General features: G+C 39.1%; 1 protein-coding gene across 2 annotated transcripts in view; it reads left to right on the top strand.

Annotated features, from left to right (window-relative positions):
* The window catches only part of LOC121855940 (xanthine dehydrogenase/oxidase-like), a 34,893-nt gene extending 17,138 nt beyond the window's left edge, over positions 1 to 17,755 (top strand). For both annotated transcript variants that reach the window (XM_042351157.1, XM_042351158.1), the window contains exons 9-28: positions 445 to 521; positions 919 to 1,012; positions 1,305 to 1,417; positions 1,821 to 1,991; positions 2,671 to 2,798; positions 3,286 to 3,430; positions 4,434 to 4,671; positions 5,784 to 5,965; positions 6,801 to 7,153; positions 7,581 to 7,796; positions 8,799 to 8,949; positions 9,202 to 9,347; positions 10,036 to 10,213; positions 11,241 to 11,369; positions 11,514 to 11,641; positions 13,215 to 13,332; positions 13,925 to 14,099; positions 15,134 to 15,213; positions 15,506 to 15,673; positions 16,434 to 17,755. In XM_042351157.1, coding sequence (XP_042207091.1) covers positions 445 to 521; positions 919 to 1,012; positions 1,305 to 1,417; positions 1,821 to 1,991; positions 2,671 to 2,798; positions 3,286 to 3,430; positions 4,434 to 4,671; positions 5,784 to 5,965; positions 6,801 to 7,153; positions 7,581 to 7,796; positions 8,799 to 8,949; positions 9,202 to 9,347; positions 10,036 to 10,213; positions 11,241 to 11,369; positions 11,514 to 11,641; positions 13,215 to 13,332; positions 13,925 to 14,099; positions 15,134 to 15,213; positions 15,506 to 15,673; positions 16,434 to 16,484 — 3,041 coding nt within the window. In that variant the 3' untranslated portion in view covers positions 16,485 to 17,755. The remainder of the gene's footprint in view (positions 1 to 444; positions 522 to 918; positions 1,013 to 1,304; positions 1,418 to 1,820; positions 1,992 to 2,670; positions 2,799 to 3,285; positions 3,431 to 4,433; positions 4,672 to 5,783; positions 5,966 to 6,800; positions 7,154 to 7,580; positions 7,797 to 8,798; positions 8,950 to 9,201; positions 9,348 to 10,035; positions 10,214 to 11,240; positions 11,370 to 11,513; positions 11,642 to 13,214; positions 13,333 to 13,924; positions 14,100 to 15,133; positions 15,214 to 15,505; positions 15,674 to 16,433) is intronic.

The following is a 17,755-nucleotide window of genomic DNA, read 5'->3' as shown; positions in this document are numbered from 1 at the left end:
ATTTAGTTAGGTGTAAGTATCACACAATTCAAATAGTTCAGTCTCCTAGCTTATACTGTAAGCAGGCAAGGGGTAACTTAATTGAAGTCTATAAACACCTCAGAGGACATTACTCAGTCGCGTGTCCATACTTGGAGCTGGCGGATGCCCACCACACTAGAGGTCACAGCTTAAGGTTGAGGAAACCACGTTAAAAATATTCTGAGGGCAAATTTTACTAAGAAATAATAAACAAAATAAGCAATGATAGAAAAGCCTGACTGACCTGTAAACCTTGTCTGGCTGGCACCTGTGTTTTGGGCCATAGTTTGTCCTGATTTAGGATTCTGCCGCTTGGTACTTATGTGAGCTTATTTCTTAAGGATGATTGCATCTTAATTTATGTTAGTGAAGTTTGCGATGTAGCTCGTATAATGTTGTGTTGACTTGTATTTCTTGTGGTAGAGCACCGGACACGGGTCTTCTCTGCTGTACTGGAGATGTTAAGATGGTTCGCTGGGAAACAGATTAGGAATGCTGCGGTAAGTTACTGGCTTGTTGGGAGGGTGTGGCTCGGTGAGGGAGGGTGTGGTGTTTGGTGACGGGGAGTAACATGTTGTACTGTACTTGGTGAGACAGGCTATACATCTTTCACTTTTAATTCCTAAGTACAGATCAAGAAATAATTTACAAATATAGTCCACCAAGATGAAGTACAATACTAGTTTGTTGATGTACTTATTTAAATAACTTTAAGTGAAAGAGTCATTTTAAATTTCATGGACGAGAGAATGAGTAGTAGTGTTTATATATATTATTGTTAGTTAACTTCTTTCATTAATGAGTACTACAGTATTTCTTTTTCACCTGTGGGATTAGCACCATAGAGTTATTATTACAGTGAATATCTTTCTGATTTTGCTGTCATGTTTATTGCAGGCTATTGGTGGAAACATCATGACTGGCTCTCCCATCAGCGACCTCAACCCTCTGCTCATGGCTGCTGGGGCTACACTAACTCTGGGCAGCCAAGGTTGACATCACACTAAAACAAATGATAAATATGTTTATTGTTATACATTGTTTCTGATACAGTATAGTTTAGAGTTAACCTTTACCTTCTTTGTAATCACAGACAAAATTATGCATCTATGTACAGTACTGTAATATCTGTCTTAATATCCTCATATACAATAGATAAACTTCCCAGTGTTTTTGCTTTCACCGTCAACATCTTTCAAAATGTCAAATCATTGTTATCATTTCACTACAAAACATACAGTAAATGTGGTAGTCAAGTAATGAGCTATGTGTCGTGTGGGCAGGTGGAGGTGAGCGGCAGGTGGTGATGGACCAACATTTCTTCACTGGATACCGACGCAACATTGTCAAGCCCGAGGAGGTGTTGCTGTCGGTCCACATCCCCTACACCCAGCAGGTAGGGGTCTGTGTGTGTGTGTGTGTGTGTGTGTGTTTGCAGATTAATTTTTTTTCTGAATTTGAACTTGAATTTAATAATTTTCATAGTACGTAACGTTTTTTTTGGGGGGGAGTTTAACAATAATTGACAATAATTAATATTCTTGTTTTCACCATCACCTTCATCACACCTTGTGTCTGCTGATATATTCAAGTGTCTCATAAGGGTGTCATACTCTATGCCTTCCCAAGATAATAGTAAGTCCCTCTCTTGTGCCTCCTCAAACATTCACTTGTCGCTCATGTCTCCTCATTCTCTTGTGTCATTTGACCCTCAACATTTGCCAACGTGTGCCCCTCATCATACCCATTAGTCCCTTACCCCATACATACTACACTCATGAATTCCTCCTCTTACTCAGGATGAATACTTCTTGGGGTATAAGCAGGCAAGACGTCGGGATGATGACATAGCCATTGTTAATGCTGGCTTCAGAGTTAGGGTACGACCAGGCTCAGGTGAGGTGACTCGGCTGGATATGGCATTTGGTGGCATGGCTCCCACCACTGTGATGGCCCTCAATACCATGAAGGTAAGACACTACCTCTGGCAGAGTGAAAATGTCTCAGCAGTTGAGTGATTTGCAAGAGGTGATTTAACAAATATGTTCAGCATTGAGCTCAACATTTCCAGTAAACCTGTAGACCATCTGGAACTAAACAATGTTATATGTAAAATAATGTAACATGAATGAGACTGAGAATTATCACACAATATCGAATCATATTATATTGTTTTATGTAGTACACTCACCCAGTAACAGGTGGCACTGTAGTAAAATTTGGGGACCTTTCTAAAAATAATGGGAATGTGTGTCAGTTGAGCTTCCTTATTAGATAATCCTTGGTTCAGCCATATTATTTACTGTACAAAAAAGCATATTCTAGGTACCTTACTGAGACTCATTAGCAATTAAGGTTTTCTTACCTTCCTTGTCAGCCTTGTCCTTAACTTTCTTAACGTCCACTTCATCCTCCAAAGGACTAAAAGAGTTATTACACTTTGCTGCTATATTGGCCTTCCTCACCACCTTCCACTGGTCTGTGTTGTCGTCAAACACAGACTCTCCCCATCTCGCATCTTCCTCCTTCAGCCTCACAGTCTCTTCCATGAGCCACACAGTTTTGCTCCTGACCTTCTCAAGCTCAGCCTTCAGAGGCACAGAACTGTTCCCAGCTAGCACTAAACATGGTAACACTGCTTCCCTACAGGAGCTGGTGGGCCGGTTGTGGGATGCATCACTCCTGGAGGCTGCCACCTCACTCCTGCTCCAAGACCTACCACTCTCTCCCTCAGCCCCAGGTGGAATGGTGGAGTACCGACGCGCTCTCACTCTCAGGTAAGTCTCAACATCCCTACACTGATGTCCTTTTGGGGTCAAACAGTGTTAACCCCATGCTGTAGTGTTGTGGTGCTATGCTGTAGTGTTGTGGTGCTATGTTGCAGTATTGTGATGCTATGTTGCAGTATTGTGATGCTATGCTGTAATGTTATAGTGCCATGCTGTAGTGTTGTGGTGCAGCCTGTAAATGCTTTTTGACAAAAATTTGTGATTTTCAGATTCCTTACACTTGAAACCTGTACAGGTCCAGCACTTGCCAACAGTGTGTAACAGATACATGACCGATGAGCTGAAATTATAATTGTTTGTTAAAGATTGTCACAATATAAAGGATAATGTAATATTTTAAGATATGACAACAGTTTGTTGGATATGTAGTGTTGAAAGAACATTTACATTTAGATTGTGTCACAGGGCTGTCCAGTGACCTCTCTAATACCAATGTTGTGGGAGGAAAATTATGAGAATTTTGTATTCTTTTCAGTTTTTTCTTTAAATTTTACTTGAGTGTGAGAGGGTGGCTGAGTGAGCGGCTGCCACAGCAGGTGGCGCCGCTGACGAAGGAAGAAGAACTGGCCACCCAGATCCACCGCCACACTGCACCCTCAAGCACACAACTCTTCCAGAAGGTAAGTGTTAATGGACATTAGGGAGGAGTGGTAATTTTGTTGTAGCAGTACAGTACAGTCTCAGCTCATTAAGATTTTGTTTGATTTATTATTAATAAAAAGTTAAACTACTGCCGAGCATCCACATGGTATGGTAGTGAGTTGGAGGTCCAGCGGGTGAAGGAGGGGCATCTGGACCCTACAGTGTACCTGGTGGTTGCTATTTCAATCCTGGAGCACTCCCAGTCCACCCAGCTGTAAATAGGTACCTAACTATACAAGTTGGAGACATGAAATCAGTCAACTACAGTGCTGGTGTAGTAGTCTGAGAGCTTCCCAGTCTCACTGTTCTCGTTGCCAATAATGTTCACGAGTGAAAAAAATTCAAAATTCAGCCAGGCTGAGAGCTGCCCTCATTCCTAGCTTTGTTAATGCTTTAATGCTTTGGTATCATATATTCAGCCTCATAATACATACTGTACTGTGTTTAATTTGTAAATGTAAATATTGGGACCAGTTTGACATTTGCCAATTTTTATTTATTTTTTTGCAAAATACTGTACTTATTCACAAATGTTGAACAAAGGAATAAATATGTTTGAGACAGACATTCATAATCCCAGACAAGAATTCTCTCTCAGAATCAAATACAGCTCCTCCCCGACTTACGACCTACTCGACTTACGACCACCCTAACATACGACCGCCTCAGTCGTACCAAAAATTTTTCAGATTACGTATTTTCGAGTCCCAACGTCAGTGATTGCGCTGTGTACTGACAAAATTTTTGTTTGTAATTCACTTTAAAATGGCTGGCAAGCTTAAAAGTGATGATTTTGTGGTGCTGAGAAGAAAAAACACCCATTTTAGATTTTCTATGTATTAACTAAGCATTATTTAATTACGACCATTTCGACTTACGACCTGGATTTGAGTCCCTAACCCCGTTGAAAGTCGGGTAGCAGCTGTATCATATCTCAGTGTCTTAATGAAAGGATGTTTAAAATATTCCCAAATTTAACAGGTTCCTCCAGGACAAAGCCCTGTGGATCCCATAGGGCGGCCCATAACACATACCTCCGCTCTGAAGCAGGCTACCGGGGAAGCAGTGTATGTGGATGACATGCCCACCTTCTCTAACGAGCTTTATGCTGCCATGGTCCTCTCTACTCGTCCTCATGCCAAAATCCTCAACATTGATGAGTCTGAAGCTCTTAAAGTGGAGGGCGTAGAGAGAATCTTCTGTGCCCGGGACCTCCCAGGTGAGTTGATGTTCGATGGGCTGAAAGGAAAGACATGTATATCATGTTCATTAGTTTTATACAAACATTTTTGGGCCTACAAGGAATTTATTGATAAGATTTTCAGGATTATGTCAAGAGAGATTAGAGAATACTGTACTGTGAAATCTTTATGGATCACATGTTTCTGGATCACTGCTGGTTTCATAAGGACAACAGTCATTTTCACGATGGCTATCAAGGTTATCACAAACAAGAGTAAAGAGCCAATTGCTAAGTGAAGGCAAGACTGGGGAGCCAAGAGAAAGCAAAAATGCCAGTCATTAATTGGCTTATATACCATGGCCAAGATGCCACTGAGATAACACATGCTACCTCGTACTGTACTGTATGTCATTTCAGTGCCAGAGCAGCAATAAGCAGGCAATAAGTCAGTGAGTGGGAACCACACAAGATATACAGTACTGTACCTGTGTATGTATTTATTGGGCTGCTTATATTCACACTTAAACATATACTGTACTATTTTTTAATTTGTATTGATCCAGTTGTTTGTACAATATTTTGTTGTATAATATTGTACTGTATTAGCACTGGGAGATCATAATTACACGTTTAAGATAAAAATTTTTGCAACAATCCTTAGGAAGAATTTGATGTACCTCTACAATGTCATGAATGTTAGTGATGAAAGATATACCAGTAATTAGCCATGAAAAGTCTTTGGAGGTATGTGCATATGGTAGTTTTGACTCATTATAATTTCATCCCAAACTACATAATCTCTTTCTTTTCCAATACTAAACTATGATGTTTTTTCTCACTAAAATACAGTACAGTATTTTCATGATTTTTTAGTTATGTAGTTAATAAGTACAGTACAGTATTCAGAAGTTTGATTATGGCACAGTACTTAGGTATCATGACTAAAAATATATCCATGTAAGAGTTCAAGTCTAGAAAGTTGGAAAATGACTGCTGTTGAACCAAATAAAATCTTCCTATTATTAAGAGCTTTGATTGGTGTTTGTTATATCCTGAGGGATGGTGGATGTAACCTTATAATCCATCAGGGTTACACCGTGTTCTGTTTATTTATTTGTACTACTGTGTACTTATTTTATTCAACACAGGGGAGAGGAACATAACTGGCTCTGTGGTCCCGGACGAGGAAGTGTTTGCGTCAGAGAAGGTGACGTGTGTGGGGCAGCTTGTGGGACTGGTGGTAGCCAAGGATCGGGCCACTGCACAAAGGGCATCCAAGCTGGTCAAGATACACTACCAAGATATTGAGCCAGTCATCATCACCATTCAGGTATCCTTTCATGGACATTTAAATGAAAATTATAAACGGTAACAAAATACTGTACTTGAAACTTTCAATCAATAAAACAACCTCATAACTTAATCTTTTTGAAGAATAGTTAGATATGAGGTTGACAATAGTCTTGTGAAATATATTGAGGAAATGCTGTATATTAGTATTTATTCATCATTACAGTAAACTCCCTCTATGTCATGGTAATGTGCTATGATAGTGTCCACACCATACCTGAATATGTTACTCGAGGATCTGGATCATATGGAAAAATCCTGAGTCTCTTTCCAAGATTAGGAAATCCTTGATATTGGTGATACTTACTGTATGACTGTAGGGAAAATTTGGATTACTGTCCTCGGCTGACATCTTAATTTCATCTCCAAATTGGTGTTCAATGAGTGTACTGTAGTATAGATCTAGTATGCACTGCCTACTCCACCCAAGACAGCTTGCAAATCATTAAAAACACCCATTATTGCACAAGACAAAACATAGTAAAAATTATCGCCACAGGGGCTGAGGTTTGGTTAAGTTTATAGTTCACTGGGACTGGTGAGGTATGAAATGAGGTGGTGAATGATCAGGTCAGGTCTGTAGAGGTGGTGTTCCCACTCACAAGGTGGAGTTGGACCACTAGTGAGGCACAGTACTGTATTTCACTGTACTGCATTGCAGAGTTATAGGTGTGTGTTAGACAGAGAGGAGTTAGCATACAGTATTGTAAGTGTGTGTGTGTGTGTGTGTAGTTGCATATACTGGTTTGTATTGGTCTCTGGAAGAGTGGTGCCTTGTTGAATTTAGTGAATTTAAATTTGTCAAAATTTCACAGGATGCCATCCATGAGAAGTCATGGTGGGAGCCGTGCACAATATGCAATGGTGATACAGAGGCGGCATTCAGTACCTCAGATCACATCCTGGAAGGTGAGATGCATTTGGGAGGGCAGGAGCATTTCTACCTGGAGACCAATGCTCACCTTGCTGTACCTAAATGTGAAGATGGGGAGCTTGAGCTATTTTCATCCTCTCAGAACCCCACTAAAACACAGGAACTGGTTGCCAAGGCCCTGAATGTTCCAAATAACAGGATAGTTTGTCGGGTGAAAAGAATGGGTGGAGGATTTGGTGGCAAGGAGACACGAACAAGTGTTGTGTCTGTCCCCATCAGTGTGGCTGCTGCTGCGTGAGTAACATTTTTATAATCAGTTTAGTTCCTTTCCTTTTTCTTTTCCATCAAGTGTCACAAGTCATTGATATGAACTTTTCCATTTCTGAAATACATTACAGTACTATTATAACCAATCTGTTTCATACTCACTCTCGTCCCTCTCTGATACTTACTACAGTACACAACTCAGTCTCTACTTTTATCCTGAGATTCACCCCCTCATTTTCAGTCACTAATCACCATATTTTATCTCTCAGTATCATGTTTGGCAGGCAGGATTTATGAAAATGTTTAACTGAAGAAATAATATTTTCAATCAAATGCTACATAATTTTTCATTCATGATAGTATATTTTTCTTCATATTGTGGGTTTATCAAGAGCACTACTTAAGTTAGTACTGTATTATACATTACCCAACTTCCATGTGTGCTTTTGTGCAGGTTGGGTCGTCCGGTACGTATCATGCTGGACCGGGACGAGGACATGGTTATCACAGGCGGCCGACACCCATTCTTGTGCCGTTGGAAAGTTGGCTTCACCACCCAGGGGAAGTTCCGTGCTTTGGAGGTGGACATCTACAACAATGCTGGCTGCTCCCTTGATCTCTCAGTTTCAGTTCTTCACAGGGCCATGTTCACCCTCGATAATGCCTACAAGTTTGTATAGACATTAGTTCTTTATAGATGCTTAAGAGATACAGTACAGTTTTGTGTGTATTTAGACAGATCTTATTAATCATTATAAGTGGTTAAAGCTTGTCCAGATCTATTAACATTGATATGACACTATCTTATGACAGAATCCATGAGATTTATTTTACTTTTTCTACAGCAGGAGAATATCAATGTACTATATTGTTTAAAAGCTTTATCGGAATACTCACGCTTATAATATATACAAGCAGTAGTTGTCGAGTCACTGGGTTATCTACAAATGATTGGAATTTCACATGACTGCATGTCCCTTGAGTTATGGAAGCTTGATTTTTGGGTATTTGTATTAAAAGAATCTGAAAAATAGTGAAGAGCTTTGAGATATGGAAGGAAAGGTCATGTTAATGGAATTTTACAGAGTTTGAAAAATGTGGAAAAAATTTATAAATCTCACCAACCTGCAATATTTCACACATTTCACACAACATAAAATTAAATACATTATACTGTATGAAGCTATTCAGTGTACATGTAATCTAAAATGATGTATAAATTTAAAGTGTTATAGATACCTTGACTGACAGGGACGGTACAGGAAGGCTGACATAGAGCTGGATGGGTAATGAATGATGAGAACAGTTTAAGAACCTTCAAACTAACCTAATTATGGCTTATGTTTTTAAGAATTGGCCCCAAGGTATTTCTTCCAAAAATTTTCATTAAAAACAGAAATAAAATGATACCACAACTGTTATAAACAAGCCATACCCTCACAGGACACCCCAGCAGGTAAACCCCCCCCCCACTAAACCCATCATTAGTGCCCTCCAGTGACAGGTGTTTTGACTAAGTACAGTATAGCACAAACATCAGTAATTACTATGAATGGGTCTTTGGAAAGGTGTGTGTAGAGGTGGATGAATTTGTCTATCATAAGCTGATGGACCTGTTACTAAAACACCTGGGATCCATTGCAGTTTTATGATGTGGTATTTTGTTCATCAGGTGGGGGGTGGTGAGGGTGACAGGGTACGCATGCAAGACCAACCTCCCCTCCAACACTGCCTTCAGGGGCTTTGGTGGTCCCCAGGGTATGATGTTTACTGAAGACATTGTGTCAAGAATTGCTGCCTTCCTCAATCTCGACTACGTCCAGGTTGGTGATTGGAATATATTTTTTTTTATATTAGGGTATCTTGTTTTCAGATGAAAGAAGTCAATGACTTGTTTAATCCCCCAATTTTTCAGAGGAATTTGCCCTTCACGGTACATTAATGGAATAGGAAGAAACTGGAATACCTTGAGAAAACATATGAATGGTAGATGAATTCTTAGGTAAACAATAAGGGGGAGAATTTAACCAAATTCAGGTCCTTTTGCATGAGATAACACTATTTTACTATAACAGGTCGCTGAACAGAACTTGTATGAGAGTGGTGATGTGACACACTTCAACCAGGTGATGGAAAACTGCACTGTCCGCCGCTGTTGGGAGGAAGTCCTCACACAGTCCAAGTACCACCCCCGTACTGCTGCTGTCCACCAGTTTAACAAGTGAGATCACTTCCTGATCTACTGCTGTGTATGCTGTAGTTTCTATAACACTTCTTTTTTTTTCACATTCTAAATACAGAAGGCAATGCAACCACTAGGGAGGGGCCCTCCATCATATAATATAATTTTTATTTAGCGCCTAATTGTAGCTTTTGTGTATGATTTGGTGGACTCAAGTCACACTTGATACCCCCACCCCTACACTTCTGCCTTCACCCATACACGTCCTCAGTATCAGCTGAGCCATTATGGTACATCACTTCCCGTGGTAGTGGTGGTGCAAGGTGTAAGATTATTGAAAGGACAAAAGTATCCATGAAACATAAACTGCAAGAAGATTATCAAAGTAGTAGGGATGAGAGTGTGGATGACCCAAAGGTGTGTGTATCATGGGGTGGTAGGAGGAAGTAAGCTCTCCACCCTCTGCTGCAAAGAGAAAGTGATGTTAGTATATACTGTAGTGTGGTGGAGGAGATGGAAGAAGAGGAGGAGGAGGAGGAGGAGGAGATGCCTTGTGATGTCACTTTTCATCCCGTTGGACTGATGCGAAAGATTTTAATTCAGACATTCATGATTTTCTTCACCTTGGAACATCTATTAAAAACAGAACATACATTTATCCATGTAACTTTCTAAGAATAGATATAGAAAATGTGTAAATTAATGATGAATAATTTTACTCCCATAGAGAGAACAGATATAAAAAGCGAGGGATATCATTAGTACCAGTAAAATTTGGGATTTCCTTCACTGCCACATTCCTGAACCAGGCCGGGGCTCTAGTGTGTGTCTACATTGATGGCTCAGTGCTTCTGTCTCATGGAGGTACCGAGATGGGCCAGGGACTCCACACCAAGATGATACAGGTACAGTGCAGTAATGGTCAAGCCTGGAGCACAGGTGAGGCTTGGAGGCTCATTTCCACTCCTTCCCCTCAAATTTAGTGATAAAAGAATGATTGAATGACATCTGTGTGATTCTTTCTCTCTTTTAGCTGCTAGTAGCATCTGAGGTGTTATTCTGTTCTGTAAATACAGTTTGTACAGCTGTACCACTTCTTCCACCCTCAAACTGGAGAAGACTAAGGCAGAGATAGACTGCTTTGAGAGGCACAAGGAACTAAGGTTTACTACTGTATACCAGATGGTAGTTGCCACTTTTGGCTCCAAGCATTTTGTAATTGTGTTTCTTGGGCTGCCGATTGGTTCAGTAAAGTTCATACTGATACATAATATATTTTGATGGAAGTTGCAAATCCTATTAATGAAATATTAGTAATAAGTGTACCTTTTTATATTACTATTATTATTATTATTGTTATTATTATTATTATTATTATTATTATTATTACAGTATTATTATTATTATTATAATAATTATTATTATTACTGTATTAACATAAGAAAATTATTTATCATCTAGAAAATAGGCTAAAGCTGCTGCTGTGGTTTCTTGAATTGTATCAGAATAAAATTATTATTAATGTCTATGATGATTGATCACATCGCACTTGAACGATTCCCATTTGGACGATCGTTTATTTTATGCAATTTAATGTAACGTAACGTAACCTAACTTAACCTGGTCAATTAACTAAGATGGTAAGAATTGCAGGTATATAATTTCCAAAGTACAGTAGTACCTAGACAGTGTAGGTATACAAACAATGTTAAACAGCAATGCAATGCAGCCAAAGAAAGCCAACAAAGTCATCAGATGCTGGGATCAACTTGTTCTCAGGTGTATGTGGTAATCTACAAGTAAGAGTACAGTACTAGGACATCTGTTTTTGTGTACTTTACTCTTCATTTATTTTTAGAATCACATGGTCCAGTTTCCCGCTGAATCTTACATAGGGTGAGTTGTATCTTTAATTGATGATGTCTTTAACAGGTGGCATCAAGGGTACTGAAGATCCCGACTGAACAGATCTACATAGCCGAGACATCCACAGACAAGGTCCCCAACACATCCCCCTCTGCTGCCTCTGCCTCATCTGACCTCAATGGCATGGCTGTGTTGGTGAGTGTTTACTGCCGCCACTCAAGTCTTTCAAAGAATACCAATGTTTAGATTAAACATTTGAAAGTACAGTAGTATGATTTGTATTTTTTTTTTAATATAGAGACTATATCATTACCATACTGATTTATCTGTAACTCTTAGGATGCCTGCACAAAGATCATGGAGCGGTTGCAGCCTTACATAGAAAAAAATCCTAAAGGGACTTGGAAGGAATGGATCAAGGGAGCTTACTTTGATCGTGTATCTCTCTCTGCCACAGGCTTCTACAAGTGGGTGTTATTACATATTAAATAAAATGTTAGTTTGGGGATATATTAAATGCAGCTGTGACTCTTTGTTCCTAGATTCAGAATCATCACTGTTTTTTTTTCAGATTTACCGTACTGTTGTCACCAATCTCATCCAGTCATCATTTACATCTTGTCCCCCCAAAAAAAAAAATTTATATCTAGCCATCAGTACAGTACTGCCTTTTATCCTGCAGCACATACTTATGGCTGTTATTTACAAGAATAGATGGTACATTTACAAATTTGAAGTTTAGAAATGTTTTTTAGGGAGTTTAACCCTTCTGTCAATCAGGATCTACCTGTGGTATCCTGAGTTAATATTACCACATTTTCCAACTCAAAACAAATACTTGATTGTGAGAACTGTATACCTTATGGATAGACTGGTAGCCATGCAGCTAACTCTATAGATAGAAATCACAAGAGCTTCAAGAAAAATTCTGCAAACAGTAGGAATATTCAGGCAGCACAAAACTTATCACTATTTTCAAATATATACACTATTTACATGTACTTCTACTAAATTTAGAACTTCTTGATCATGTGGAAGTCTTTGTAGCACAGAATGCACAAGGCAACTCCGCATTCCTTACATCAAGTCACCATATCTTTGCGACGTGATTCAAAGTGGCTGGCAGGGTGGGGAGGGGGAAGAGAGCACCAGTCTGTAGGCCTATCAGTGTCCTCACCTCCTTGACATCATCTGGGTACTGTTTCCTCCTCATCATTGTCTTCATCACCCGATACTATATCAATGCCACTCAAATCAAGGAACTATTGATGAAAAGTACTATTGTCAAGCAAATGCCTTCGCTTGTGCTTGGGTGTGGAGGAGTGAGGTGGGTCATAAGAGACGTCTAAGGATATGCATTCCTCACAGTATCTAGTGTGTAACTGACCATGAGGCACGAGTCTTGAAACAAATACATGTGAGTTGAGTTGCCAATTACACAAATATCCCATCCAAAGTATTTTCTCCCACCTGGACATTCAAAAGATGTCGCGAAAATTAAGAAAGTTCAGGAACGTCACCCGGGGTTTAAGGTTTAATCATCTGTCTGAACTCTCATGGTTGCCAGGCTCAAACAAAACTGGGCAGAGCTTAGTTGATGGGTCAATTTTTAAGCCCTGAACTTACTCTGCATCCAATTTTGAGGTTTTCTTTGTGTACAGGCATCCCTCACTATACGTATGGGTTAGGTTCCTTGAAAACTATTTTAGTGAATATTTGTATAGTGAATAACATAGCATATGGAAAAAATAGGATTCAGTTCCCCAAAGACAAGAAAACCCCAATACATTATACAGTACACCCAAAAATTTAATTGGTTCTCAGACAAAAACTAACTTCCTAACTACTGCAATTTAGTGCCTAACACATTAAAGAATTAATAAAATATAAATTTGGTAAATTACCTTAAGGGACCATCATACGTGTAAAAGAGAATAGCTTTTGTATAGTAACAAAGAGGCGTAAGAACAGAATATTAGTAGAGTGAATGTTTGTATAGTGAGGGACACATGTACATGCTTAGCATTTTTATTATTACAGGACTCCTAATATCTCAGGCTACAACTTTGAGAGAAATGAAGGTCGACCATTTAACTACTTTTCATATGGAGCAGCAGTGACGGAGGTGGAGGTGGACTGCCTGACGGGCGATCACTCGGTAAGTCCTCAATGGCAACTGAAGTAGTGCTTGCCAGTAGCCAGTCTGGTCCAGTTAGATAAAGGTGGGTGACTTAGCTAACTGTTAGCACATATATAATAATGTGTACATAGTAATACTTCTGTACTCCGATGATGCTTGGTATGTACCAATTTCATTTTCTTTTACTTGTCACCAGAATGATTATGTTCTCTCAGACCAACATTTGATGTCCTTTATGTATGTCCCCCTCCCTCTTAGGAAATACCTAATGCTACCCATGTACAGTATTTATATTTAAGTAGTTGTCAGATATTTTTATGCTATTTGGAAATATATTATAGGCAGAGGGGGAGTGTTAGGTGGTATGAATGATGAGTTCGGGGGTGGGGGTATTCTAGCTGCTGGCTACACCCTCGTTCATTCCTTTCAAAAATTACAATCAAATTCTCTTCTGTTACAAACAAAATTAAGCATACAATATACTGACCAAAACTGTTAGACATATGAGACAATGTTGCCTATGGAACATGTTACAATCAAGATATTACTCACTTCATGTCAACGTCACAAGTACTGTATGCTGTATAGCTCTATATCCCCCCTTGACCAGGTGCTGCGGACGGACATTGTGATGGACGTTGGGGACTCTCTCAACCCAGCCATAGACATAGGACAGATTGAGGGAGCCTTCACACAGGGTCTTGGTCTCTACACCATGGAGGAGCTGTGTTACTCCCCAGAAGGTGTTCTCCTGACCCGGGGTCCTGGAACCTACAAAATACCTGGTAAATTACGGTAGCTCGTGTTCCCACACTTTCAGGTGCAAGAAACTGATCTTAACATTACTGTAGTATACTGATATGTTATCTACTAAGCTACATTCTGAACTTCACTGATACTGAATGTGGAGCATTCTTATTCTAAAATTATATCCACCTAACTTTGAACTAGAATCATTCTTGAATGAAAGTAACCTTATTACAGTTATTCTACTACAGACGTAATCTTTGGATTACATCCATTCTTCATCTACACTGACCTTTAACCAGGCAGCTGTACTGTATTAATATAAAATGACTTAGTACTGGGTACTCGAGTTCTTTAAAAGGGTCTTGTTAAAGCCATAACTGCTCAGTGAGTACTGTACTCGCTTACCCAGGCACGGGTTTCACTATAAATTTGTGCCTGAAAATGGAACAAGTTGACCAACTGTAGCCTCATTTTCCGGTTGATATTCCAGGGGGATGAGATGGCTCACAGTGACTGACTATCCTTGGGTCTGCTTTATTCTTTAGAAGCTCGACCATTGTCTACATTTATGATAAACAGGGATCGGTCATGTCTGTATGTATTGTATAAACATAACTGTCATCTGACTGCACTGTAAATAGTATTGTAGATAGACTAAATAACTTGGCTGCTGATAATGAAATGTTTTAGAAATATTAAAAAGTTTTATATACAAACACTTTTCTCAGCAAAAAAGGAGATTTTACAACTCTTGTTAAGATCCATCAACCTGATATAGTAAGTGTTCAGAAGCTGTGGTATCAAAACAAGAGGAGTAATGTGGATAAACCTGACCCAGATATTGATGGTTACGATGCATTTACAAACTTGTTCTTGAGGCCTTTTTTTCATTTTAACTGTGTTAGACCAGTAGAGGTACATGTGATGTGCCCCCTGACTAGTGAGGGCCTTCTTACCTGAAGCCCACCACTACTTTTAACACGTAATTTATGGCGCATAGTAATTGATGAGATTTTCAGTGTCATTCAGTAATCTAATACAGTGTATGACTTGTTTGGTTTATCCATAGGGTTCCAAGACATACCAAAGGAATTTAATGTTTCCCTTCTGCGAGGAGCACCTAACCCGAAGGCAGTATTTTCATCCAAGGTAAGATATCCCCCAGCTGTTCCTTATCTGCTACTTACAGTTGTATACAGTCCTGTATTTTGAAAGATTCCACTGGCAATTTTATTTTTGTTTCTGATGCTGGTCACATCTTCCATTATCATTTCTAATTCCTGCTTGATTAGGTTTGAAGTAGCACGCACAATATCAGTAATTTCTGTTGGTTCTTATACAGCTAGAAGAGCTCCATTGAGAACTTATCCTTTATAAAACAAGATTAGAAACTTGATAGATTAAATACTACTACTGTACTGTACTGTACTATACTTTGCAGGCTGTTGGAGAGCCGCCTCTCTTGTTGGCTGCTTCAGTGTTCTATGCTATCAAACAGGCAGTGGGAGCAGCTCGGGCAGATCAAGGTCTTCATCCTGTCTTCCAACTGGACGCTCCTGCCACAAGTGCTCGAATTCGTATGGCCTGCCAGGATTTCCTTACTAAGAAGGTAAACTACAAAAGATTCTGGGGACGGTGATCCAGCTGTACCTCATTAATTCTATTGTAACTATCTCAAACTTTTTTTATACTGTTTGTAATTATACATATGAGACATGTCACCAGTGGGCTTCAGTGACTAGCTTGAGAGGTAGAGGTTATGAGAGGTATACTGTATATGAGGGGAATGTTCATCAGCTGTGGAAATTTATATTTAATGGATTGTGCTTTCTCTGAGCCAAGACTACCACCTATAGGGATTTTCTTTGCCTTGAGAACTGTAGGCCTCTGTGCCTGGTGTAGGTGGCAGGGACTTTACTTATTATCAGACCTCTTACTAGATGTAATTTCATTAAGTACTAAGATCTGGAAAGCCCTTGTGCCCTAGTGTCAATACAGTATATTATTATTTAAAAGTCAACTCAGATGTCCTGCAGTTCTTGACCTTTATGGCACCCTCGCACCCAGTGATGCTGACTGTAAAAATTTATTTATTTATTTTTTATTTAATAATTTCCCCCATCTCATCTCGGCAGTTTTTGGTATCCCTATGTGCTGTCTTTAAAGTAGCTATTCCTTCCCACAATTGACCTCCCTATGAATGGTGGATCACTTATGCAATTAGTCATTAAAAATCCTTTCTTTGAATGTTCTGAATCTCTTCCAATGTGAACTCCTGGAATGCATCTTTCTTCAACAAGATAGCTCTGGCCTTGGTGGGGTTCTGACTGTTTTATATAAAGTTACCCGGGAACATTATTTCTCCACAGATTGAGTCAGCAACTCCTGGAACCTTCAAGCCTTGGTCAGTGATAGTGTAGGAGGAGACCCCAAGAGGAGGAGCTGGTTGTTGAAGAGAAGCTCAAATGTACTGTTCTGTATATTACAGATCTCAAGTTGTAAATGGCTCAAATACTACTATAAGTCGATCTCATCTTGTGCAGGCAGTATGTCATCTCTTCATGGTAATCAAAGATGTGAGACAGATCAAAATGACTGTGAGATCTCTTTTCTGTGTTGTTATTTTTTCTCTGGATACAGTAAATCAAGCAGTGAAGTTTAGAAAAATGGTTGAATCTCATGGCTTAGATTTTCAGTGAGGGACAGTATTTGCAGTACTGTACACCCTATTACCTGTCACATGTTACCAACCTTTACCTACTCTGTACATAATCTAATATGAATAGTTACCTTCTATGTACAGCATTAGTTCCCCTGATTCTATTTTCTTCATTTCAAAAGTGATATGCCAGTTGCTCTTCATTCTTCCATACAAATATTTACAGACCTGGATGTATACATATCACGCTGTGACGGTCACGGGCAGAAATGGTAAATGTTGGAAAAATTACCACAAACTGGACGGCTAAATTTTTTTTTTTTTTTAAGATAGACGATATAAAACAACAATACAAAATACACGTATAACATAATTAAAAGCTGATTTAGGATTTCAGTATTGGATTAGTTTTAATTAGGATAACATTTGTTTATGTCTTACGAAGAAAAACAAATGATTTGGTAATAATGTTCGTAATCCCATTTAACATTGTATGTCTCATTAAGTTCACCTGTGCTTCAGCCATTCAAAAACACCGAATCAACTGCAATTCGGTAACGTTCTGCTGCATGACCTTAACAAACAGTTAAACCACTATACATTGTAGTCGCATGATCAGGCCAAATTTGTTTACTTGCAACCCATTCCTTTAAATTTACTCTTGTCTTTGAGAGAATTAAAGAACTCAATTACAACACACTGAAACACATCCAAATAAGGCCCACGTCTCTCTCTCTCACAGTGGTATGTTGTGGATCAGTTCAGAGTAATGACATCCTGGCCAGAATCATAACACAAGGCTGTAACAAAAGATTAATGTCCCAATAAGACATCAAACAACAACTGGGAATTTTTTTTATCTAGCAACATTTACTAACATGAATTAGGAGCCAAAATTAATATTTGGGTAATTATTCGGATAATGACCGTCAGCTGCTTTTCATTGAGAATGGGTTAAAGAATACCCAGTTTTCACCGATTTTATTAGGGGATACTGTACTGTATTATGTTGGGATAAAATATAAAAATGGC

Source organism: Homarus americanus, unplaced genomic scaffold (genome assembly GCF_018991925.1).
Source record: "Homarus americanus isolate GMGI-L3 unplaced genomic scaffold, GMGI_Hamer_2.0 scaffold19117, whole genome shotgun sequence".
Lineage (NCBI taxonomy): Eukaryota > Metazoa > Arthropoda > Malacostraca > Decapoda > Nephropidae > Homarus > Homarus americanus.
Note: the sequence above shows the minus strand (reverse complement) of the source record. Positions and strands in the feature narration are given on the sequence as shown.